The sequence below is a fragment of the Schistocerca gregaria genome, chromosome 2, assembly GCF_023897955.1.
Source record: "Schistocerca gregaria isolate iqSchGreg1 chromosome 2, iqSchGreg1.2, whole genome shotgun sequence".
Lineage (NCBI taxonomy): Eukaryota > Metazoa > Arthropoda > Insecta > Orthoptera > Acrididae > Schistocerca > Schistocerca gregaria.
In genome coordinates, this window is record NC_064921.1 from 410,639,393 (window position 1) to 410,667,068 (window position 27,676).

At 43.2% G+C, this 27,676-nt stretch overlaps 1 protein-coding gene across 2 annotated transcripts; it reads right to left on the bottom strand.

Moving 5' to 3' along the window:
* On the bottom strand, positions 1-27,649 carry LOC126323065 (uncharacterized). 2 transcript variants are annotated; one of them, XM_049994604.1, is made up of 2 exons: positions 27,542-27,649; positions 1-2,554 (listed from the first exon to the last, which is right to left on the bottom strand). In XM_049994604.1, the coding sequence occupies exon 2, from the start codon at positions 2,522-2,524 to the stop codon at positions 1,922-1,924; it is 603 nt and encodes a 200-aa protein (XP_049850561.1). In that variant the 5' UTR covers positions 2,525-2,554; positions 27,542-27,649; the 3' UTR covers positions 1-1,921. The 2 variants fall into 2 exon arrangements, with proteins under 2 accessions (XP_049850561.1, XP_049850562.1); XM_049994605.1 differs by lacking the exon at positions 27,542-27,649 and adding an exon at positions 15,954-16,001.
* Between the last annotated feature and the right edge of the window lie 27 nt (positions 27,650-27,676).

Genomic DNA, 27,676 nt, shown 5'->3' on the forward strand with positions numbered 1-27,676 from the left:
TCATGATTGCACCTTTTCTTTATTTTCGTTACACATGACATGCTTCAATAGCTACCTCCTGCTTTAAGCATACGACATGACTGAGCCAGGTAACAAAAAATGAACGAAAACAAGAAATCAAACATAAAGAAAATAACCATAAACAGATACATTTACAGAGTCTATAGCTCGGCACGGATACATGATAAAAATGGTTAATTAATCTTGCATTTATGATAAATGCTAGTGCCCAGTGAACTTAGCAGAAAGAATAAAGCGGGGAAGAATTTATTTATATTTATCGTCGAATGGCCAAAGCATCAGCGATTCTCATTTACCAAATACATTAACTCTCGTTTATCAATTGGAATCTCAGTTTTTGGTAACACTACCACTACTCGTGCTGGAAAAAAATACATGAAGAAGAAACAGAATTGGCGGTATATCAGTAATGAAGCAAGAAGTGATGGTCTTCCATCCTACTTTATACAAGGAAAAAAAGAGCAGTTGATTTGAGCATCATAGCGCTTTACAAGGCGTGGTGCTATTGGAAATGATATGTAATTGCACTCTTGTAATCGTTGAACTACCTAAAGCAGTTAGTTGTAGGGGGGACGTAAAGATTGACTATGCACTTTGAACCACGATGCAACGCGGAATTTTTCACTTTAACAGAGGAAAATCTATAGGTTTATTTAATTTTAATATTAAAACTGTGTGCGCTTTTGTCTGCACTTCCTGTGGAATCTAGAATACACATCTCAATATTGACCGATTGTTGCCTAGGAAAATGACGCAAGTTCCAGTCGCTAAAACTTCGCTAGTAGCCGTTACAAAGAGCTTGTCTTCATCAAAGGATACAATTGGCCATTTTAGTATACCTTTGAGTTTATTTTAAATATAAGAACTAGGGTGTTTTCAATATAGTTTTGTAGTAACAACCTGAATGTTGACTAGTACTATCCAATAGCAAGGTACGTAGCTGGCTATGCCACTACTAATTCAAATGAACGTGTCCGTACGTGCGAGACCACTTGTATAGTAACGGAATCTGTTCTTAATCAGCATTTCTTCAGCTGCTTCTTATCGTATGTCTTTGAGCGGGTCATGGCACGTCTGCTTCATTACTGGTATACTTCAGATATTATTTCAGTTCATTCATAAGCTATTTGTTGCTTCATTATTTAATGAGTTTATAGTGACGCTTAGATTTGATGTTATTGTAGAAGTCAATAATTTTGAAAGCTGTTCGATGCAATGTGAACAAAGAAGGAAGGAAGATTAGCACTGAACGTCCCATACAGGAATGATATTATTAGAGACGACGCAGAAGCACGGAATGGAGAAGGGTGAGAAAGGGAATCAGCCGTACCGCGCCCTTTCACAGAAATCATCCTTTGGAATTCTCATTAAACGATTTGGGGAACTTACGGAAACGTAAATTTTGATGAAAAAAAGTCATATTTCAAGACTGTCAAGAGCTTTTGTTAAAGAATTCTTTATTTGCTATCTTCTGATCATCTTCAGGTATCACAAAATTATTTACAGTAGCCACCGTGACGAAGTTCTTGCTGTGGTGTCCTATTGAAAGTATGCAACTCGTTTCACATGATATGCTTCAGTAGCCATCTTCTGCTTTAAACATACAACATGACTGAGCCAGGTAACAAACGTAATATTTTTGGACACCCCAAAAGTAAAATTATGGTGGGCAGATGGGAATTTGAAGCAGTGTCCTCCCGAATGCACGTTCAATGTCTGAGAACTGTGCCACCATGGTCAGAGCAGTGGAAAGAAAGAGCGGTTGTTACCGCTAAATAAAAGTGAATATAAGGAGATGATCACGGGCTGCGAAAGATGCGAGCTGGTTGTTGACTACTGGCGAGAAACGCTGGTGTCCGGCTAATAGTTAAGCTTGATACTTTGTGTTCTCCCTGTAGGTTTAGTAGCCGCCAATATTGACAGTGGTATTGCCGCCGCTAACGCTCACAGTAATACCGTTGCTGCCAACATTCACACTGCAGCCGTTAACACTTAAATTGATTCCTCTGCCGCCAACATTCACACTGCAGCCCTCAACGCTCACAACGCTACCACTGCTGCCAACATTCACGACGGTACTGCTGCCAACATTCACAACGGTACTGCTGCCACCCGGCCACACCAAGTCATCCAAGTCATCATCTGTGTCATCGCCATCTTGCACATTCATCTGCACGCTTCTGTTCATCACACAATTGTTGACCTGCACATTATTGTTGAATTGCACACTACTGGTGACTGCCGTGCTTTGCAGTACGACGCCGCCGGACTGCACCACAGTGCTGGAGAACTGGCTTCTGCCATTGCGCACACCCACTGCCACGGAGCCGTTCTGCACCATTGTGACTATGCGGCCGTTACCCTGACGGGTGACGACACTGCCTTCCCGCACCCTCACATCGATCAGGTCTTCCTCTAGAGAGCGTCGTCGTAATGCTCCACCACCAGAGGTAGACACACACTGCTTCGTAGGCTGGCTGTTAGTGTGGAATTGTTTCTCCATCTCCGGGATAATGAGGTCAACGATTCAGATCTGGCAAAAAATGAGAACGCGAATTAGTGATTATGTAAATATAATTTTGAATTGCGGACAGTCTCATCCAAATGTCCACAGTTTATAAGATACAAAAAACATAGCTCTGGCTGTAGAAAGCTTTGTAATGAAACCACGATCGGTTTCACGCCAATTTAGGCGTGTGTTCAGGTGATTTAAGCAGTGAGCTAAACAGGGATTAGAAAGTAAGTGGGACGAGATTAGCTTTCCACATTGGGTACGTCCATAAATTGGAGTAGATTAGTCCTGCACGTTAGGTGCTTACATAAATCGTGTCTACAACTTTATTTTAAGCTGTCATAAGGCCTCTCCCCATTCTTTATGTCAGTGATAAATTAAAACCTGTTGATAAAAATGTGCCCATGCCTAAAACAAAATAAAAAGACTATTTTCTTTTATATCACCTGCTGTTTTAAATTTGCAATTTACTATGTGTACAGCACCTCCCCCTCTTTCACGCTTCGCCGTTCGGTGCACGAGCCCCACTTCCTCTAGCGCCATCTCGCTGGGTTTTCAGATGCCACGGCCAATGTTGTTTTCCTCATGGCTGCTTACATAGGGCTCTAGCTAGTTCAGTGTCCCTTAAGGCGGTGCTAGCATCGTCTCCTGCTGATAATATGGTTTTTTTAATGATACTTACAGTGAGGTGATAAAAGTCAAGGGACAGTAAAAAGCACATATACAGATGGCGGTACTATGCACAACATGTAAAAGGACAATGCAATGGCGGAGCCGTCATTTGTGTTTAGGTGATTCATGTGAAAGGATTTCTGATGTGATTATGGCAGCTCGACGGTAATCAACAGACTCTGAACACGGAATAGTTGTTGGAGCTAGATGTATGGGACATATTATTTCGGAAATCCTTAGCGAACTCAATATTTCGAGATCCACAGTGCCAAGAGTGCACCAAGAATACCAAATTGTAGGCTTACCTGTCACTACAAATAATGCAGTAAAAGTAGGGCGACAGGGCATTAGGAGAATTTGTTAGCGCAAGTTCCCTGTAACAGGGGTAAGTATTCATTCAGGAACAAAGCCATTGTTCTCTTTTGACTGACAGGTCCTTAATCTATTGTTCTGACAAGTAAATTATGACCCCTTGGGGATAAACTGTCCTTCCGTGAAACCTCCCCCCTCCATCCTCCACTCCAACCCCTCTGGAAGCTTCCAACCCTTTCCCCCTCCCCTTTGCCGATACAAGTACTCTTTCAAGCCAGAGTTACTCGAATAGCCCCCTCCCACTCTATCGATTTAATTGACTAATTAATTAAATTGATCATTTAATTAACTACTCGCCATCTGGTAAATCCACCAGCCCTCCCCTCCCAGGACCCTCTCCCCCCCCCCCCCCACCTGAAATTGGTGGGTCTGTGCTGGAGAGAGGGGAACTCACGACAGAAAATTTAAATACAATGCAAAGGCTATATTGTTTATTCATAAAATTCAATTTCCTCTTCATCATTCTGTGCTGTACTGGAGGATATAGGTCTTGTAAAATACATAGAAAAGAATTAATTACATCAATCGCCTTTTTTATTCTGATCACACAAGGAATACTGTCATGAAACTCTCATCACATGTAATTACACTGTCAAAAATCTTTCGATAGTGAAGCACACGCTGTCCAGTGTCTGCCAGGCCACATGATGTGCTGGTGCCCAAGAGACCTCACTACACCCGCTCTGGACCCGGCGACCACTGTCATTTTGCTGCCGCACAGCCAGTCGACTATTGCAATGCGTAGACTGGAAGTTGCACTAAACCCCCAAGCAAAAGTTTAAGATGGCGCCAACCCTCTGATATTTGATATCTGAGAAATTCCCGTTGAAACAGATGCTCTCTCTCTCTCTCTCTCTCTCTCTCTCTCTCTCTCTCTCTCAAGCAGTCGCATCCTGTAGTGCACCACTGCTGGGCCTGAACGAACTGTCAATCGTGGTCGGACCAAGCCACAAATCAAGCAGCATTTACCTGCTGAACACCTAGTTGCGGATGTTTTGGGAATGTTCCCTCACTCTAATCAGATTGATTGGCAATTTAACTAAATCGATGAACTTTGTTTGGAACAGTTTTTCCTTTCTTCCTACTGGTAGATAGGAATATATATTTGGTGACAATCTATCCTGCAACCACCTGGCTTCCAAACACTACTGGATATTTTTTCCCGAGCCTCCTATCGGTGGATACTGGCACATTTAGGTCATTTCGTAGGAAGCCCATCATGTTGCATGCTGTGTCACTAAACAATTTGCGGGTGGGCCTTGACAGATCTGTGCTCACAATACAACAATTGGAAACAATAAATTGATCCATCGGGAATTTGATGGTGCGAATGGATTTAAACTGTTTTTTTCTGCTACATTTGGAAGGAGGAGGAAGGCTCTACCATGCTATGGGATAGTGCCAACAACAACAAATACCTCTGCAAGTCAGAGTCGACTGCACTGTATTGAGGAGCACTAAACACGGCACACTTAAAGTGCGATCCAGTCTGCAGTAATAAGTTGTTCATCGACAGATGTCAAAGATTGCTATCAGCTAGGAATCTGACACCGGGATTGGGTTTTTGATGCACTATAGAATTCCGGAATGGTTTTCTCTGCCATATTCAGAAGGAGAAAGGGCCTACTGTGTCACAGGATGAACAGCGAATACTACTGCATGATGAAGTCCACTGCGATGTATTGAGAAGCACTTAAACCGACCCACTTAAACCACGATACAGTCCATAGCAATAGTAGTGATGCGTAGATGAAACACCAGCACATGCTGTGCGTTCATGTCTCCGTGACCACACGCAGCGCGCCAACCCCTCATATGCTACCAGAATGTATACCAGAGAATGTATGCCAGAGCGTGCAGGGTGTGCAAGGTAGTTGTTTTATCACATTACAGTATGGCATCATAGTTTATCATACAGAAACGGGCAAGGAGAATGTATGTCATTCACTGGACATTAATTTTTTGCTTTTGAACAGCGTTGCATTCCACAGGATTAATCAGTCAGAAACCACACTGCTCTAACATATGGCGTATTTAAGTGCAGAACTGTATAACCATTGGCATGTGCTTATGCTCCACTGTCATTTGTCTGTTTCCAATGTTTTCTTTGTATGGACACCAACCTACCCCATGAATCATAGACCTTGTCGTTGCTGGAATGGCTTGAGTGCCTCAGCGATAGAGGTAGCAGTGCATTAGGTGCAACCACAATTGGGGGGGAGGGGGGGTATATGTTCAGAGGCCAGACAAACATGTGGTTGCTGAAGAAGGGTAGCACCCCTTTCAGTAGTTGCAGGGGCAACGTTCTGGATGAATGACTGATGTGGCCTTGTAACACTAACCAAAACGACCTTGCTGTGCTGGCACTGCGAACGGCTGAAAGCAAAGGGAAACTACACCAGTGATTTTTTTCTGAGGGCATGCAGCTTTACTGTGTGGTTAAATGATGATGGCGTACTCCTGGATAAAATACGCCCGAGGTAAAATAGTCCCCCAATCGGATCTCCAGATGGGGACAACTCAGGAGGACGTGGTTATCAGGTGAAGCAAAACTAGCCTTCTACGGATCGGAGCATGGAATGTTAGATCCCTTTATCGGGCAGGGAGGTTGGAAAATTTAGAAAGGGAAATGGATAGGTTGAAGCTAGAGATAGTGGGATTTAGAGAAGTTTGGTTGCAGGAGGAACAAGACTTTTGGTCAGGTGAATACAGGATTATCTATACATAATCAAATAGGGGTAATGAAGGAGTTGGTTTAATAAAGAAAAAAAAATAGGTAAGCTACTACGAGCAGCATAGCGAACGCAGTATTGTAGCAAAGGTAGACACGAAGCCCACGCCTACCACAGTAGTGCAAGTTTATATGACAACTAGCTCCGCAGATGACGAAGAGATTGATGAAATATATGATGAGGTAAAAGAAATTATTCAGGTAATGAAGGGAGACGAAAATTTAATAGTAATGGGGGAATGAAATTCGATAGTAGGAAAAGGAAAAGAAGGAAAAGTAGTAGGTGATTATGGACTGGGGGTAAGTAATGAAAGACAAAGCCGCCTGGTAGAATTTTGCACAGAGCATAACAGTTGGTTTAAGAACCATGAAATAATGTTATATACTTGGAAGAGGCCTGGAGACTCTGGAAGATTACAGATAGATTGTATAATGGTAAGACAGAGATTTAGGAACCAGGTTTTAAATTGGAAGACATTTCCAGGGGCAGATGGGGACTCTGACCACAATCTATTGGAAATGAACCGTAGATTAAAACTGAAGAAACTGAAAAATGGTGAGAATGTAAGGAGATGGAAACTGGATAAACCGAAAGAACCAGAGGATGTAATAGTTTCAGGGAAAGCATTAGGGAACGACTGACAAGAACGGGGGAAATACCATAGAAGAAGAATGGGTAGCATTAAGAGATGAAATAGTGAAAGCAGCAGAGGATCAAGCAGGTAAAAAGGCGAGGGCTAGTAGAACTCCTTGAGCAACAGAAGGTATATTGAATTTAATTTATGAGAGAAGAAAATATAAAAATGCAGCAAATGAAGAAGGTAAAAAGGAATACAAACTTCTCAGAAATGAGATCGGCTGGAAATACAAAACGGCTAAGCAGGGATGGTTAAAGGACAAACGTAAGGAATAGAGGTATATATCACGAGGGGTAAGACAGGTACTGCGTAGAGTAAAAAAAAAAGAGACCTTTGGAGAAAAGGGAACAACTTGTATGAATATCAAGAGCTCAGATGGAAAAGCAGTTCTAAGTAAAGAAGGGGAGGCAGGAAGGTAGAAAGAGTATATAGAGGCTCTGTACAAGGGCGGTGTACTTGAGGGCAATTCTATGGAAATGGAAGAGGACGTAGATGAAGATGAAATGGGATATATGATTCTGTGTGAAGAGTTTGACAGAGCACTGAAAGACCTAAGTCGAAATAAGGCCCTGGGAGTAGACAACATTCCATTAGAACTACTGATAGCCTTGTGAAAGCCAGCTCTGACAAACCTCTACCATCTGGTAAGCAAGATGTATGAGACAGGCGAAATACCCTCAGACTTCAAGAAGAACATAATAATTACGATCGTAACTAAAGCAGTGTTGACAGGTGAGAGAATCAGCGAACTATCTGTTTAGAAAGTCATGGCTGCAAATTACTAACACGAATTATTTACAGACGAATGGAAAAACTGGTAGAACCCGACATCGGGGACGATCACTTTGGATGGCGTAGAAATATTGGAGCATGTGAGGTGGTACTGACTCTACAACTTAACTTAGAAGATAGATTAAGAAAAGGCAAACCTAAGTTTCTAGCATTTGTAGCCTTAGAGAAAGCTTTTGACAATGTTGACTGAAAATTCTAAAGGTTGCAGGGGTCAAATATAGGGAGCGAACCGCTATTTACAATTTGTTCAGGAACCAGATGACAGTTATAAGAGTTGAGAGGCACGAAAGGGAAGCAGTGGTTGAAAAGGGAGTGAGACAGGGTTGTAGCCCATCTTTGATGTTATTCAATCTGTATATTGAGCAAGCAGTAAAGGAAACAAAACAAGATTCCTTGACTTGCGCCATAGGGTGGTGGGGTTTCGGGTTCCGCTGAATAGGTCAGGAGTTCACTACACTCAGCTGGCGGCTACACGGGTAGCGGAGGCTGTGTGGCGTGGACTGGGCGGTTTTTTAGGTTAGAAGGCCTCGGGAAAGTGCGGGATGGGCTGCAATGTCAAAGGGTGCTTGGCAATTACAGGACGTGCTTGGATCAAGGAACAGTCGGAATTATAGTTGTAAACTGTTGTAGTTGCGCTGGAAAAGTCCCTGAGCTTCAAGCGCTAATAGAAAGCACAGAAGCGGATATCGTTATAGGTACAGAAAGCTGGCTAAAGCCTGAAATAAGTTCTGCAGAAATTTTTACGAAGTCTCAGACGGTGTTCAGGAAAGATAGATTAGGCAGAATTGGTGGTGGAGTGTTGGTGTCTGTCAGTAGTGGTTTATCTTGTAGTGAAGTCGAAGTAGATACTCTGTGCGAATTGGTGTGGGTGGAGGTTATACTTAACAGCCGAATTAAGTTAATAATTGGCTCCTTCTACCGACCCCCAGACTCCGATGATACAGTTGCGGAACAGTTCAGAGAAAGTTTGAGTCTCGTAACAAATAAATACCCCACTCATACGGTTATAGTTGGTGGGGACTTCAACCTACCCTCGGTATGTTGGCAAAAATACTTGTTCAAAACCGGTGGTAGGCACAAAACGTCTTCCGAGATTGTCCTAAATGCATTCTCCGAAAATTATTTCGAGCAGTTAGTCCACGAACACACGCGAATTGTAAATGGTTGCGAAAACACACTTGACCTCTTCGCCACAAACAATCCAGAGCTGATAGAGAACATCATGACTGATACAGGGATTAGTGATCACAAGGTCATTGTAGCTAGGCTCAATACCATTTCTTCCAAATCCATCAGAAACAAACGCAAAATAATTTTATTTAAAAAAGCGGATAAAGTACCACTAGAAGCCTTCCTAAAAGACAATTTCCATTCCTTCCGAACTGACTATGCGAATGTAGACGAGATGTGGCTCAAATTCAAAGATATAGTAGCAACAGCAATTGAGATATTCATACCTCATAAATTGGTAAGAGATGGAACGGATCCCCCGTGGTACACAAAAAAGGTCCGAACGCTGTTGCAGAGGCAACGGAAAAAGCATGCGAAGTTCAGAAGAACGCGAAATCCTGAAGATGGGCTAAAATTTACAGACGCGCGAAATTTGGCACGTACTTCGATGCGAGATGCCTTTAATAGGTTCCACAACGAAACATTGTCTCGAAATTTGGTAGAAAATCCGAAGAAATTCTGGTCGTATGTAAAGTACACAAGCGGCAAGACGCAGTCAATACCTTCGCTGCGCAGTGCCGATGGTACTGTTATCGACGACTGCGCCGCTAAAGCGGAGTTATTGAACGCAGTTTTCCGAAATTCCTTCACCAGGGAAGACGAATGGAATATTCCAGAATTTGAAACACGAACATCTGCTAGCATGAGTTTCTTAGAAGTAGATACCTTAGGGGTTGCGAAGCAACTCAAATCGCTTGATACGGGCAAGTCTTCAGGTCCAGATTGTATACCGATTAGGTTCCTTTCAGATTACGCTGATACTATAGCTCCCTACTTAGCACTCATATACAACCGCTCGCTCACCGATAGATCTGTACCTACAGATTGGAAAATTGCGCAGGTCGCACCAGTGTTCAAGAAGGGTAGTAGGAGTAATCCATTTAACTACAGACCTATATCATTGACGTCGGTTTGCAGTAGGGTTTTGGAGCATATACTGTATTCAAACATTATGAATCACCTCGAAGGGAACGATCTATTGACACGTAATCAGCATGGCTTCAGAAAACATCGCTCTTGTGCAACGCAGCTAGCTCTTTATTCGCACGAAGTAATGGCCGCTATCGACAGGGGATCTCAAGTTGATTCCGTATTTCTAGATTTCCGGAAAGCTTTTGACACCGTTCCTCACAAGCGACTTCTAATCAAGCTGCGGAGCTATGGGGTATCGTCTCAGTTGTGCGACTGGATTCGTGATTTCCTGTCAGGAAGGTCGCAGTTCGTAGTAATAGACGGCAAATCATCGAGTAAAACTGAAGTGATATCAGGTGTTCCCCAGGGAAGCGTCCTGGGACCTCTACTGTTCCTGATCTATATAAATGACCTGGGTGACAATCTGAGCAGTTCTCTTAGGTTGTTCGCAGATGATGCTGTAATTTACCGTCTAGTAAGGTCATCCGAAGACCAGTATCAGCTGCAAAGCGATTTAGAAAAGATTGCTGTATGGTGTGTCAGGTGGCAGTTGACGCTAAATAACGAAAAGTGTGAGATGATCCACATGAGTTCCAAAAGAAATCCGTTGGAATTCGATTACTCGATAAATAGTACAATTCTCAAGGCTGTCAATTCAACTAAGTACCTGGGTGTTAAAATTACAAACAACTTCAGTTGGAAGGACCACATAGATAATATTGTCGGGAAGGCGAGCCAAAGGTTGCGTTTCATTGGCAGGACACTTAGAAGATGCAACAAGTCCACTAAAGAGACAGCTTACACTACACTCGTTCGTCCTCTGTTAGAATATTGCTGCGCGGTGTGGGATCCTTACCAGGTGGGATTGACGGAGGACATCGAGAGGGTGCAAAGAAGGGCAGCTCGTTTTGTATTATCGCGTTATAGGGGAGAGAGTGTGGCAGATATGATACACGAGTTGGGATGGAAGTCATTACAGCATAGACGTTTTTCGTCGCGGCGAGACCTTTTTACGAAATTTCAGTCACCAACTTTCTCTTCCGAATGCGAAAATATTTTGTTGAGCCCAACCTACATAGGTAGGAATGATCATCAAAATAAAATAAGAGAAATCAGAGCTCGAACAGAAAGGTTTAGGTGTTCGTTTTTCCCGCTCGCTGTTCGGGAGTGGAATAGTAGAGAGATAGTATGATTGTGGTTCGATGAACCCTCTGCCAAGCACTTAAATGTGAATTGCAGAGTAGTCATGTAGATGTAGATGTAGATGTAGATGTAGAATCTGGAGTAGGAATTAAAATCCATGGAGAAGAAATAAAGACTTCGAGGTTTGCCGACGACATTGTAATTCTGCCAGAGACAGCAAAGGACCTGGAAGAGCAGTAAAACGGAATGGACAGTGTTTTGAAATAAGGGTATAAAATGAACATCAACAAAAGCAAATCTAGGATAATGGAGTGTAGTCGAATTAAATCAGGCGATACTGACGGAATTAGACTGGAAATGAGATACCTAAGTAGTAGATGAGTTTTGCTATTTGGGAAGCAAAACAACTGATGATGGTCGAAGTAGGGAGGATATAAAATGTACACTGGAAATGGCAAGGAAAGCATTTCTGAGGAAGAGAAATTTGTTAACACCGAGTATAGACTTAAGTGTCAGGAAGTTCTTTCTGGCAGTATTTGTATGAAGTGCAGCCATATATGGAAGTGAAACAAGGACGAAAATTAGTTTAGACAAGAAGAGAATAGAAGCTTTAGAAATGTGGTGCTATAGAAGAACGCTGAAGATAATGGGTGGATCACGTAACTAATGAGGAGGTACTGAATAGAACTGGGGAGAAAAGAAACTCGTGGCACAACTTGACAAGAAGAAGCGATCAGTTGGGAGGTCACATTCTGAGGCATCAAGGGATCTTCAGTCTAGTATTGGAGGGAAGCGCAGAGGGTAAAAATTGTAGAGGGAGAACATACTAAGCAGATTCAGAAGTATATAGGTTGCAGTAGTCACTCGGAGATGAAGAAGCTTGCACAGGATAGGGCATGGAGATCTGCATCAAACCATTGTCTGAACTGAAGAGCGCAACGACAACAACAACTACAAAAACAACAACATTGACACCAACGCCGAACCAATACTTCAAAACTGATAGAACAGTTGATTTTCTTTAAATATTTGAAACTACGTCTGTCTGGTGCTCCGTCATACATAAACCTCACTTTTTTCATAAACATCTGTTACAATATCACAATGCTCTCATATATACACACATCAAAAACAGTTTTGCATCACCCTGCTTCCCAGAACTATTGAAGACAGACGTTGATTGTGGATATTGTATCACAGACACAGTCCCTTTGACTGTTCAGAGATATCACTAAACCTACCCAAAGATGTAAACAATCATGCATGCATGAGCTGCGCCTATTACGCGGAGGGCGTCCGACAGCCAATCAGTTCCAGTCATTCCACCATTAAGGAGGAACACGGCTTGTGTTGTCTGTAGTTCAACCATGTCTAGGCGGTCAATACCGCGGTTCGATCCCGTTCGCATTGTTACACTGTGCCAAGAAGGACGTCTCGGAGTGAACAAAAGCGATGTTGTTCGGACATGGAGGAAATACAGATGGACAGGAACTGTCGATGACATGCCTCGCTCAGGCCACGCTACCTTTGGATTATGGCTCGGAGGAACCCTCACAGCAACGCCACAGGACGTCGTGTTATGACGAAAACTGTGCACAATAGGCTGCATGATGCGCAATTTCACTCCCGACGTCCATGGCGAGGTTCCATCTTTGTAACCACGACACCGTGCAGCGCGGTACAGATGGGCCCAACAACATGCCGAATGGACCGCTCAGGATTTGCATCACGTTCTGTTCATCGATGAGTGTCGCAAATGACTTCAAACAGACAATCGTGGGAGACGTGTTTGGAGGCAACCCGGTCAGGCTGAACGCCTTAGACATGCTGTCCAGCAAGTGCAGCACGTTAGAGTTTCCCTGCTGTTTTGGGGTGGCATTATGTGGGGCCGACGTACGCCACTGGTGGTCATGGAAGGCATCGTAATGTCTATACGATACGTGAATGCCATCCTCTGACCGATAGAGCAACCATATTGGCAGCATATTGGCGAGGCATTCGTAATCACGAACAATTCGCGCCCCCATCATGCACACCTTGTGAATGGCTTCCTTCAGGATAACGACATCGTTCGACCTGAGAGGCCAGCATGTTCTCCAGGCGTGAACCCTATCGAAGATGCCTACGATAGATCGAAAAGGGATGTTTATGGAAGACGTGACCCATCAACCACTCTGAGGTATCTACGTCGAATCGTCGTTGAGGAGTCTGACAACCTGGACCAGCAGTGCCTTGATGAACTTCTGGATAGTACGCCATGACGAATACAGGCATGCATCATTTCAAGAGGACGTGCTACTGCGTATTAGAGGTACCAGTGTGTACAGCAATCTGGACCACTAGTTCTGAAGGCCTCGCTGTATGGTGGTACAACATGCATGTGGAGACAATCTTTCAATCTCGTACTTTATCCTAAGAATGCGAGAATCCTTTCTGAGTCCCAGCCACACAGGGAAAGATGGGCAATCGTAATCATAACTTACGGACTATGATTGAAATGATAGAAATATATAGATCGGTATAGGATGCTGCCTGGTATAGTTTGATGTATGTATGTTAGAGAATTAACCGCGAATGAATGTTTTGCAAAGTCATCTATCTACATTCTAGTATATGTTTCACGCAAAGTAGTGGAGGGATGATTTAGCGATGATACAGAAACTGGGAATCATGCTTCCATGGCACTGATTGGTGCTGAAATTACTGATAAACTGATAAAATTGCTACCAACTTTGGTGCTTATTAAAGTGCACTGACGGTGTCTTTTGCATCCAATTTCATCCATTGGTACGCTGTTGATTAGCACATAATGATTGACTGACATCCCTTTTTTGAGATACAGAAAGTATTGGTTGGAGCAACAGCTTCCAGGGATGGCCAGCACCGAAACAGTGATTAGGTATATGGTTGCAATATAAGAAATCAATGCTCTTGGTCTTTTTGAAGTGGAAAACCTACACATGTGCAACCCCGTCACTGTGGAATATGAGATTATATGTAATGCCATCCCCTTTGGGCACCTCGTATTTAAAAAGCTTTAAGAGTTTTCACATAAAAAATCGGAGACACCACTTTTCAGCAGACTCTCGTCAGATAGGAAAAAGTATAGTATTTATTATTTGCCATAACTGTCAATACACTATAACACTGTATCACAAAAATTCTAAATTCCTTCATGGAAAAATATTTGCAGTTGCTTACGGAACCATGATTGTACCCAGGCGTGCATCTCCTCGTCCGAAGCGGGATGGACGACCACGAATATCTTTCTACAGGGCTCTACAAATATGGAAATTGCGTGGGGAGAGGAGTATAAAGAGCTCTGTAAGGGTTTTCTAGCAAAACTTGTGCAGCGTAATCAAACAGACTTGTAAACATGTGGCCATTTACAAATCCTCCATACAGCCCCTATCTCACTCCACGCGACTTCCAAATTTCTCTGTGAAGCCACTTATCGTCTTACCACACAATGGGATAAGCGTATAAACAGTTATGGCGATTACTTTTGAAATAATAAGAAAATTACTTACTTTGTTTCTTCTGTTTCGTCTTTATTTGACTGTCCCTTATCCGTTTAAATGTAGAAAATTGTTTCATTACTCTTACTAGGAAACGAAAGAAAAGTTCGGAGTAGGTATTAAAATCCATGGAAAAGAAATAAAAACATTGAGGTTCACCGATGACATTGTTATTGTGTCAGAGACAGCAAAGGACTTAGAAGAGCATTTGAACGGAATGGACAGTGTATTGAAAGGAGGGTATAAGATGAACATCAACAGAAGCAGAAGGTATTAACATTTTTAATAAATTATGCTGGTAAAAGAAGGCCACACCTGCCAGTGGGTTACATTGATAGGTTCTGGCTCAGCCCTGGCTCACTAGCTCACTCACGTAGTTCCATCACTTTCGAGCCACAACTTACCCAGAACCTATCAATGCAATCTTGGCTTGCTTCCCCACACCATTATCTATGCTATCGTTCCAGTTTACGTTATTCGTAGTTGTAATCCCTCAATATTTAGTTGTGTTTACAGCATTTAGATTTGTGTGATTTATCGCGTAATTGAAATTAGCGGATTCTTTTTAGCGCTCGTGTGGATGACTTCACAGTTGGCGTGATTTAGTGTCAACCGCCACTTTTTTGCAGCGTACAGGTATTTTGTCAAATCATTTTGCAATTCGTTTTTCTGATCTGATGACTTATCATGACGGTAAACGACAGCATCATCTGCAAACAATGTAAGAGGACTGCTCACATTGTCTCCTAAGTCCTTTATGTAGATCAGGAACAACAGAGGCCCTAAGACACTTCCTCGGGAACGCCAGATACTACTCGTACTTCTGTTTTACCTAATGACTTTCCGCCAGTTATCATGAACTATTGCCTTCCAGACAAGAATTCAGGAATCCACTCACACAACTGAGACGATACTCCATAGGCACGCAATTTAATTAGAAATTGCTTCTGAGGAATGATGTCAAAAGCTCTCCAGAAATCTAAAAATATGCAATCAATTTGACGTCCCCTGTTGATAGCACTCCTTACTTCGTGAGGATAAAGAGCCAGTGGTGTTTCACAAGAAGGATATTTTTTGAATTCGTGTTGACCATTAGTCAATAAATCGTTTTCCTCCAGGCGATTCACATTGTTCGAGAACAGTGTACGTTCCAAAATCCTATTGCAAATAGACGTTTATGATATGGGTCTGTAATTCAGCAGATTACTACTATTTCCATTCTTGGCTTTTGGTGTGACTTGTGCAACTTCATGTCTTTAGCTGAAGCTAAAAATGACACGGAAAGTAACTCACAGTCAGCTCACAGCGATGTATTGTTCCTACTACTGCTGCTAAGAGAGCTATCCCGTGTATTAATATTATGTGATCATAAACGATAGTCGTAAAATGCCATGCCTCGAAACTACACTTACCAGAGCTTAGCACCGTATTCCTTCAGCGACATTGCACCAGAAAGTGGCAAATTCTTCAGCAAGGAAAAGCTATATCATCTGCCCGATAGCGGTTTTGCACGATAAGGCAAGACTAAATCATCTACGTCAGTACTATCGAGAGGAGCAGATTCTAAGCTAATCGTATCACTTTGATGTCATAAAAAACGTTTCCTTATCTTGGGGTTCGGAGAGAGTGGTATACGAGTCGCATGTATTCATCGTTATATTGAATGCAGCCACAATAAGGCAGACACTTAGAGGGAATTCTAAGTAATTTGTTATCTGTATAGCAGCGATCTGAGCAACAAAAAGGTATCGTCTAAATCAGTACCAACACAGCAACGAATACCCACAGTGCTTTGTTTCAGGAATCAGGTGCTAATGTTTGCCTCGGTTTACGCTTACAACACTGAAGACATACGTAATGGAAGAAATTCAGATGGAACAGCCTGCCTAAAATGTGCACCTTCACACCCCGTTAGTACTCCTTTAACGTCAGCTTTTGTCTAACTACATCAGCGGCGTACTATCATAAGTAAAACGCGGAAAATTTTTGAAATCAGATTCGCTAGCACCCACTATTTGTAATAAACATGAAAATGGTTAATTTATTTCTCTGGTTTACGTAATATAAGAAGCGTGAATGTCACACACCATTGATACCTCAAAATATGTGATGCAGTTCAAATGAAAGGCGGCGCAAGAGAAAATATTCCGTGTCTTTTTTTACTATTCTCATCTGTAATCACGCACTTCAGTGTGAACGTAAACGTAGCTCATACTCTTTCTTTTCAGACCAATGTGTGTTTCTCCTCTCCTGTCGCGAGCAGATGGGCTGATGATGCCGTCTTTTCGTCTTTTCAGGTGGTCCTGTCATAGATTCCATCAAGATTTGGCTAGCATCTTAAATTTCTTAACCAACTGCATACGACTGATCTCTGTACGACATTTAGTTTGTTTCAGCCAAACCACACCCAGCGTTTAGGGTCTAGAATGGGATTTTCATTTTGCAGCGGAGTGTGCGCTGATATAGAACTTCCTGGCACATTAAAACTTTGTGCCGGACCGAGAGTCGAACTCGGGACCTTTGCCTTTTGCGGGCAAGTGCTCTACTATGTCAGCTACCCACGCACGACTCACGCCCTCTCCTCACAGCTTTTCTTCTACCAGTACCTCGTCTCCTACCTTCCAAACGTTACAGAAGGTCTCCTGCGAATCTTGCATAACCAGCACTCCTGAAAGAAAGGGTATTGCGGAAACATGGCTTACCCACAGCCTAGGGGATGTTTCCAGAATGAGATATTCACTCTGCAGCTGAGTGTGCGCTGATATGAAACTTCGTGGCAGGAAGTAGGAGACGAGGTATGGGTAGAAGTAAAGCTGTGAGGACGGGGCGTGAGCTGTGCTTGGGTAGCTCAGACGATACAGCACTTGCCCGCGAAAGGCAAAGGTCCCGAGTTAGAGTCTCGGTCCTGCACACAGTTTTAATCGGCCAGGAAGTTTGATATCAGCGCACACTCCGCTGCAGAATGAAAATCTCATTCTGGAAACATTCCCTAGGCTGTGGCTAAGCCACGTTTCCGCAATATCCTTTCTTTCAGGAGCGCTAGTTCTTCAAGGTTCGCAGGAGAGCTTCTGTAAAGTTTGGCAGGTAGAAGACGAGGTACTGGTAGAAATAAAACTGTGAGGACGGGGCGTGAGTCGTGATTGGGTAGCTCAGATGGTAGAGCACTTGCCCGCGAAAGGCAAAGGTACCGAGTTCGAGTCTCGGTCTGGCACACAGTTTTAATCTGCTAGGATGTTTTAGGCTCTAGTTCAACTCCCTCTGCCGATTACAACGTTTGATGCGTATTTCAATTCCTGCACTCGTCACTCCGTGAAACTGGCGTCCCATCGGTCTCTCTGCTTCCGGCGGAAGTAGTGACGGGCGAGATGTTAGTAAACTGAGAGCTGGATCTAAAACTCCTTTAAATTGAAACCTACCTTGCTTTTTATTACATTTTTATGACGCCCGCTTTCCAATAAACTCCTTAATTTTGTACAGCGCGAGGTGGTTCAGTTGTGAGATACTGTATAATATATTACTGCTGGAAACAAATTACAGCACTAGATCTACTTTTTCACTGATTGACAAAAAGTGAAGCAGCCAGTGGATGTGGTCAGATGTCAGTGTAACTTCGTACACGCACACACCATAGGCAGTACATAATTAGAGTTGCTATTCTCAAGCCTAGTACGTTAGTGTTGTTCGTGTTTAGTGTTGGTACCGTGTCTGACAAGGTAGATAATAGACACGAACAGCGTCAGATGCTGACTGCTCACGGTAAATGATGCAGAGATGCCGCCTACCCTTGTGAGACAGTGTTATCTGCACATGGCAGAGTTTGAAGGAGGCACAGTGTGAGTCCCATTTTGGCCAGCTGGTCGAGTCACTCAATATTTTTAGGGTACTGTGATGCCACAAGGTCCAATATTGAACTTTACGAGAACGTGAGGGATGGCGAGGCTCCACCTTACCTTGCATCTAAGGCTCATACCTGCTTCACATTTGCGACTGCTATCCAACAAGAAGTAATCGACTCCCCGCCACACTCTGAGCCATCCGTCGGTCGGAGACTTGCACCAACGGAACTAGGGAATTAAGGTCGTATATGCTGCCTTTAATACCACAATGCAAATGGCTGCGTTTGGGAAGCTACAGCGACCGGGAAGTATGGACTGATGGTGAATGGTGTTGCATTGTGTTCAGCGATGAATCGTGGTTCTGCAGTATCCAGGATGACCATCATCGGAAACTTAGGAAGAGATCCACACCTCCAATGTTTTGGAGCCGGCACAGCGATGTTAGTCCTGGCCTCGTGGTGTGGGGAGGCATTTTGACGCAATAATCACGACAACAGATTTTAAGCCAATCCCTGCACATAAGAGATCAGCCACCGCTTGGATATTCGTCTACACAGCGGACGCCATCTTCCACCTGCGACACGCTGGGAAATTACAATTTCTAACTTATGTACAGGACCTACATTTTAAAAAATAAGGAAAACGTCAACCTTTAAAGGAATTTTTATGAATTTCGCAATAATGGTATTAGACACAGCCATTAAAAAATTTGTCGAGTGTCAGTAGAGAGGCCGGCTGACAAATTAACAACGACGGGCTGCTGTCAACATCGAGATGCAGCAACACAGTGTGTCAGGATCGGGCAGGAAGCTGTGGCAGACGAGCGTACGTCGCATCTTGCTATATGGAGTCGAGTGTCCCAACAACATCCAGTCACAACGAACGTCCAACTGCGAATACCACCAATGGACAACAGTCATGGGTATGGACACCGAAAGACTCCTCATGAGTTACAGCAAATATATATATGTTGTGGTCTTCACTCCAGAGACTGGTTTGATGCAGCTCTCCATGCTACTCTATCCTGTGCAAGCTTCTTCATCTCCCAGTACCTACTGCAACCTACATCCTTCTGAATCGGCTTAGTGTATTCATCTCTTGGTCTCCCTCTACGATTTTTACCCTCCACACTGCCATCCAATACTAAATTGGTGATCCCTTGATGCCTCAGAACATGTCCTACCAACCGATCCCTTCTTCTGGTCAAGTTGTGCCACAAACTTCTCTTCTCCCCAACCCTATTCAACATTTGCTCATTAGTTATGTGATCTACCCATCTAATCTTCACCATTCTTCTGTAGCACCACATTTCGAAAGCATCTATTCTCTTCTTGTCCAAACTATTTATCGTCCACGTTTCACTTCCATACATGGCTACACTCCATACAAATACTTTCGGAAATGATTTCCTGACACTTAAATCTATACTCGATGTTAACAAATTTCTCTTCTTCAGAAACGCTTTCCTTACCACTGCCAGTCTACATTTTATGTCCTCTCTGCTTCGACCATCATCAGTTATTTTGCTCCCCAAATAGCAAAACTCCTTTACTACTTTAAGTGTCTCATTTCCTAATTTAATTCCCTCAGCATCACCAGACTTAATTCGACTACATTCCATTATCCTCTTTTTGCTTTTGTTGACTTTCATGTTATATCCTCCTTTCAAGACACTGTCCATGCCATTCAACTGCTCTTCCAAGTCCTTTGCTATCTTGACAGAATTACAATGTCATCGGCGAACCTCAAAGTTTTTATTTCTTCTCCATGGATTTTAATACCTACTCCGAATTTTTCTTTTGTTTCCTTTACTGCTGGCTCAATATACAGATTGAATAACATCGGGGAGAGGCTAAAACCCTGTCTTATTCCCTTCCCAACCACTTCTTCTCTTTCATGTCTCTCGACTCTTATAACTGCCATCTGGTTTCTGTACAAACTGTAAATAGCGTTTCGCTCCCTATATTTTACCCCTCCCATCTTTAGAATTTGAAAGAGAGTATTCCAGTCAACATTGTCAAAAGCTTTCTCTAAGTCCACAAATGCTAGGAACGTAGGTTTGTCTTTCCTTAATCTTTCTTCTAAGATAAGTCGTAAGATCAGTATTGCCTCACGAGTTCCAGTATTTCTACGGAATCCGAACTGATCTTCCCCGAGGTCGGTTTCTACTAGTTTTTCCATTCGTCTGTAAAGAATTCGTATTAGTATTTTGCAGCTGTGACTTATTAAACTGATAGTTCGGTAATTTTCACATCTATCAACACCTGTTTTCTTTGGGATTGGAATTATTACATTCTTCTTGAAGTCTGAGGATATTTCACCTATATCGTACATCTTGCTCACCAGATGGTAGAGTTTTGTCATGACTGGCTCTCCCAAGGCTGTCAGTAGTTCTAATGCAATGTTGTCTACTCCCAGGGCCTTGTTTCGACTTAGGTCTTTCAGTGCTCTGTCAAACCCTTCACGCATTATCGTATCTCCCATTTCATCATCTACATCCTCTTCCATTTCCATAATATTGTCCTCAAGTACATCACCCTTGTATAGACCCACTATATACTCCTTCCACCTTTCTGCTTTCCCTTCTTTGCTTAGAACTGTGTTTCCATCTGAGCTCTTGATGTTCATACAAGTGGTTCTGTTATCTCCAAAGGTCTCTTTAATTTTCCTGTAGGTAGTATCAATCTTACCCCTAGTGAGATAAGCCTCTACATCCTTACATTTGTTCTCTAGCCATCCCTGCTTAGCCATTTTGCATTTCCTGTCGATCTCATTTTTGAGACGTTTGTTTTCCTTTTTGCCTGCTTCATTTACTGCATTTTTATATTTTCTCCTTTCATCAATAAATTCAATATTTTTTCTGTTACCCAAGGATTTCTACTAGCCCTCGTCTTTTTACCTACTTGATCCTCTGCTGCCCTCACTACTTCATCCCTCAGAGCTACCCATTCTTCTTCTACTGTATTTCTTTCCCCCATACCTATGAATTGTTCCCTTATGCTCTCCCTGAAACTCTGTACAACCACTGGTTCTTTCAGTTTATCCAGGTCCCATCTCTTTAAAATCCCACCTTTTTGCAGTTTCTTCAGTTTTAATCTACAGGTCATAGCCAATATACGAATTCTTCTCGTGTGCCAGGCTTTTCATCTCCGAGCAACACGTGTTACCTACGTTCTCAAATATTTGCTAAATGTATTCCAATCTACGACTACCTCTATAGTTTTCATCCTCTACATTTTCCCCGAGTACCAGAGAAGTTTTCCCTGACGTCTTACAGATGTTCAAATGACTCTCAGCACTATGGGACAACATCTGAGGTCATCAGTCCCCTAGAACTTAGAACTACTTAAACCTAACTAACCTATGGACATGACACACATCCATGGCCGAGGCAGGATTCAAACTTGCGATCGTTTCGGTTCAGCGGTTCCAGACTGAAGCGCCTAGAACCGCTCAGCCACACCGGCCGGCCTTACAGACGTCCTATAATACTTGTACCTTCTTCTTGTTAGTGTTTTCCAATATTAATCTCTTCCCCGGTTCTGCGGAGAACCTCCTCATTTATTACCTTATCGGTCCACCTAACGTTCAAACTTTTTCTGTAGCACCACATCTTAAATGGTTAGATTTTATTCCGTTCCGGTTTTCCCACAGTCCATGTTTCACTGCTATACAATGCTTTGGTCCCAACGCACATTCTCAAACATTTCTTCCTGAAAGTAAGGCCTATGTTTGATACTAGTAGGCTCTTTTTGGCCAGGAATGCCATTTTTGCCAGCGCTAGCCAGTTTTTTTTTTAGGTCCTCCTTGCTCCACGCATAAGCGGCTCATTTGCTGCCCTTACTTCGTCTACTTGATGAACCCAATTCCTTTAAGTTTCTTATTAATTTCTTCTTTCTTCGATTTCATCTCAATCCATATTCCGTAGTCTTTGGACTGTTCATTACTTTCAACATACCCTGTAATTCTTCTTCACTTTCACTGAGAATAGCAATGTCTTCAGCAAATCTTCTCATTGATGTCCTTTCACCTTGAATTTTAATCCCACTCTTGCACCCTTCTTCGAAGTAAAGTTTGAAGCATAGGGATGTAGACTATATCTGTTTTATGCCCTTTTCAATCCAAGCACTTCATTCTTGGCCTTGCACTCTTATTGTTCTCTCTTCGTTCTTGTACATACTGTATATCACTCGTCTTTCCCTCTAGCTTAACCCTGTTTTTCTCGAAATTTTGAACATCTTGCACCATTTGACACTGTCGAACGCTTTTTCCATGTCGACAAACCTACGGACATGTTATGATTTTTCTTCATACTCGATTTCATCGTCAGCCTCGTCAGAACTGCCTCTATGGTGTCTTTAATCTTTCCTAAGTCAAACTGTTTGTCATGTAACAGGCCCTCAATTTTCTTTTCCATTCTTGTGTGTATTAGTCTCGTCAACAACTTGAAAGAATGGGCTGTTAAGCTGATTGTGCGATAATTCTCGTTCTTACCGGCTCTTCCTATCTTGGGAATCGTGTGGATGATGCTTTTTCGAAAGTCAGATGGTGCATCGCCAGTCTCAAAACATTCTACACATCAACATGAATTGTCACTTTGTTTCCATCTATAACCCCCCCCCCCCCCAATGATGTTAGAAATTATGTTATTTATCCGTTTTGCTTTATTTGATCCTTAGTCGTCCAACGCTCTTTTAACTTTCTGTCTCTAATACTGGGTCCGCTGTCTTTCAGGCGTCGGCTGCTATTTCTTCTTTTATCACGTCGTCAGACAAATCGTACCCTTCATAGAGTCCTTCCGTGTACTGTTTCCACCCATCTGCTCTCTCTATGTGACTTACTAGTTTGTAAATTTTTGTTCTCTCATTCATTATTCATTTTACACTCCTGGAAATTGGAATTAGAACACCGTGAATTCATTGTCCCAGGAAGGGGAAACTTTATTGACACATTCCTGGGGTCAGATACATCACATGATCACACTGACAGGACCACAGGCACATAGACACAGGCAACAGAGCATGCACAATGTCGGCACTAGTACAGTGTATATCCACCTTTCGCAGCAATGCAGGCTGCTATTCTCCCATGGAGACGATCGTAGAGATGCTGGATGTAGTCCTGTGGAACGGCTTGCCATGCCATTTCCACCTGGCGCCTCAGTTGGACCAGCGTTCGTGCTGGACGTGCAGACTGCGTGAGACGACGCTTCATCCAGTCCCAAACATGATCAATGGGGGACAGATCCGGAGATCTTGCTGGCCAGGGTAGTTGACTTACACCTTCTATAGCACGTTGGGTGGCACCGGATACATGCGGACGTACACTGTCCTGTTGGAACAGCAAGTTCCCTTGCCGGTCTAGGAATGGTAGAACGATGGGTTCGATGACGGTTTGGATGTACCGTGGACTATTCAGTGTCCCCTCGACGATCACCAGAGGTGTACGGCCAGTGTAGGAGATCGCTCCCCACACCATGATGTCGGGTGTTGGCCCTGTGTGCCTCGGTCGTATGCAGTCCTAATTGTGGCGCTCACCTGCACGGCGCCAAACACGAATACGACCATCATTGGCACCAAGACAGAAGCGACTCTCATCGCTGAAGACGACACGTCTCCATTCGTCCCTCCATTCACGCCTGTCGCGACACCACTGGAGGCGGGCTGCACGATGTTGGGGCATGAGCGGAAGACGGCCTAACGGTGTGCGGGACCGTAGCCCAGCTTCATGGAGACGGTTGCGAATGGTCCTCGCCGATACCCCAGGAGCAACAGTGTCCCTAATTTGCTGGGAAGTGGCGGTGCGGTCCCCTACGGCATTGCGTAGGATCCTACGGTCTTGGCGTGCATCCGTGCGTCGCTGCGGTCCGGTCCCAGGTCTACGGGCACGTGCACCTTCCGCCGACCATTGGCGACAACATAGACGTTCTGTGGAGACCTCACGCCCCACGTGTTGAGCAATTCGGCGGTACGTCCACCCGGCCTCCCGCATGCCTACTATACGCCCTCGCTCAAAGTCCGTCAACTGCACATACGGTTCACGTCCACGCTGTTGCGGCATGCTACCAGTGTTAAAGACTGCGATGGAGCTCCGTATGCCACGGCAAACTGGCTGACACTGGCGGCGGCGGTGCACAAATGCTGTGCAGCTAGCGCCATTCCACGGCCAACACCGCGGTTCCTGGTGTGTCCGCTGTGCCGCGCGTGTGATCATTGCTTGTACAGCCCTCTCGCAGTGTCCGGAGCAAGTATGGTGGGTCTGACACACCGGTGTCAATGTGTTCTTTTTTCCATTTCGAGGAGTGTATATCTTTACCGTGTTGGAATGTGAAAACGTTTCCAGTGCACAAATTTAAAATGTTGAATCAACCGTTCATAGTTCATAAGACAACAATAAAAGTTACTTTAAAATGTTTATACAACCGACGCGTCTGTCGTATAGTACATTCAGTAAACGTTGTATACAGACGACAAGGCCATCTTTGAACGGAGTATGAACGTTCTGTAAATAGATTTAAGCCTTCACGTCGCGACTGAGCGTGTAAACCTCTGGGCAGTTAAACATAAGGCCACGCCATTATCATCCGCTTTCACGACACCCCGGCCATCCTACAGCCCGTCTATGCTCATGGAAACCCAATGCACTGGAGCAGAGCATTGTTTTGCTCTGGTGTTCTGACGAAGACTCGGATACGCTAGGAGCACACTGGGACGCAGGCAACATAGAGTAGGGCAGTACACGTTAAAAAAATGGTTCAATTGGATCTGAGCACTATTAGACTTAACTTCTGAGGTCATCAGTCCCCTAGAACTTAGAACTACTTAAACCTAACTAACCTAAGGACATCACACACATCCATGCCCGAGACACGATTCGAACCTGCGACCGTAGTGGTTGCGCGGTTCCAGACTGTAGAGCCTAGAACCGCTCGACCACTCCAGCCGGCGGCAGTGCAGGTAAGCGCGTGTTGAGGCGCAGACCAGGACGTGGAAGTATCCTTCAAGACATAGTATACCGCATACGTGTGGCGTAGTTTATCGAACTGATGTATCTTTACTGAGTACTCAGAATCCTCCAGGTCAAGAACCCGAAACACCTTGCTCTTACGACACCACAATTCCTTGCGATATTTAGGGACACATGAGTACGTCTTTGACACTATACGGATTTAGCAGGTAGCAAACACATATATTTTATCGCAGCACCTGAAGATGTTAAGTTAGTCGTCAAAACGCTGAGTGCAACAGGGAACAGTCAACTTAGCTGCAAAAACCAAGCTACCTTCCCTCCATACATCTCTGTAACCTAAGCCGACAGCCGTAAGTAAAACTGCCATCACACCTGGTGCCTCCATGCCTGTTAAATTCATCAAATCCCTTGGAAGAGTAGACGTACATGCACTTCACCTCTTTGTATGCATCCGCCTTCTCCAACTCGTATCCCACACGGACTAATTCATTCCTTGCACCTTTTGCTCACTTTACAGTACCTTCAGATCCATTGTCCGGAAACGTAACTCCACCGATCAATATGCTCTCTACTAAAAATCAGTCTACGTATCCGACTGCACCCTCCATACATCGCGTCGACAGGTCACACGGAGAGAACCCCAAAATACGCAGAGTACTAATTGCATGCGAATCTTGGTCTATTTTTAATACTCCATTTTTAACAACACTCTCACAGTGTTCGAGAACGAACACGGAAGACTTCATTACCCTGTAATCAAATCAATGCAGCTACTTGGTCTGTCTGTATTACTTTACGCGCCGTTGTACGTGTAGCAAGTAAGACAATGTTTTCTATTCATATTATTACGTATTTCAGTAAAGAAATCAGTCGAAAGCAAATGAGTAACATATTGACCTCAGAGTTTCTTCATTTTAGAAGTGCTTCGATGATGCATTTGGAAATTAATCAGACGCTGGTAATTTAAAAAAAAATTAGAATGTTTAAGACATTCTGTAGAAGTGTTTACATGAAAGAGTAACGAAACTTATATAGAAATTCTAATGACACATTAAGTAAAGGCAGTAACACCCATTTAAGTACACTGACTTTTAGAAGATGAAGAGACAGTATAAATTTTATTTGAAACTAGGCAACAGTATTCTGTGAATGTAACAAGTAACACCATCTGTTAGAAAGGCAAAATATTATTAAACACAGATGTTGTCATTTTCCTGTATGAAGAAACTCCGTAAACGCTGATGTTAATTCTATAAAAAGATTAATAATGTAGAAACCATTAAATATGTTGTGAAAGTAAATGCAACATGTATAACAAGTTAACATAGCTGCACTCCCTGGGCAGAGACTTTACGTTTGTAATAGCTTTGCATACAGTTGCAGTCTATGGCAGTTGGTTGTGTGATGGGCTCGGAACGCAGCAGCTGTACATGTTTGATGAGAAAGGAATGCACAATGAAAATTTATCTGGAACGTGATAACATACGGGAATCTTAGAAGGGGAAGGACATTATAGAATTATTGATGCGACATTGCCATAGAATGAACGATGTAGCAAATGAAGGTTATCTGCCACTAAAACACCACAACTAGTGTGTGACCCTTTTCTTTGTAAAGTGCAGTTTCCCAACAAAATAGAAAACTTTTTACTGGGAGTGTAGGCACTACCGTTCATTAACAACAGTAAAATTGATCGTGTCTTACTTGACGATTTTCTAACGCACTTTCATTTGGCACTGATTCAAATAGAACGAACTGTTTTGCCATTGCAGTAAATTGGTATAATCCAGTCCTGCACAGTATTCCTTGTAAAAATATGTATCTTACCTAATTTATAATTAGCAGTTGAATTATATGTGTTACGTTGTGTGCTATGGGTATAAGTTAGTGTGTAGTCCAAGTCGATATAAGCAATGTCGTTTGGAGACTTTCCCCAGCACTCCAATGCTGTAGAAGTTTTTTTTTTATTACTGATTTCAAAATTGTCAGTATATGCCGCAAGAGTAGGTATTTTTCCGTGTACTTGAAATTACGTTTTAGCGTGGCATTGGGTAGTCTGATGCCCACGGTCACATTTTTGCATAAATCGGTACTACGAAATCATAAAATCCCGACAGCCGCATTGTAAAAGGATCTGTAGACATCAGGATACAAATACAAAAGGACTCTTGTAAAATTTTAGTTTAGGTACTTACACGTTTCGTACGTTTAACTTCCGTTAAATCTTACGACAGCCCTCTGCTCACGATAGTAATGCAAACACAACTGACGCCTTAAGCTTCTAACCACTGTTTATCGTTAGCTGACTTACGTGTCTAATCAACGCGTGG

Excerpts from the sequence above, each read along its gene's own strand:
- LOC126323065 (XM_049994604.1), bottom strand. The coding sequence starts at position 2,524 with ATGGAGAAACAATTCCACACTAACAGCCAGCCTACGAAGCAGTGTGTG.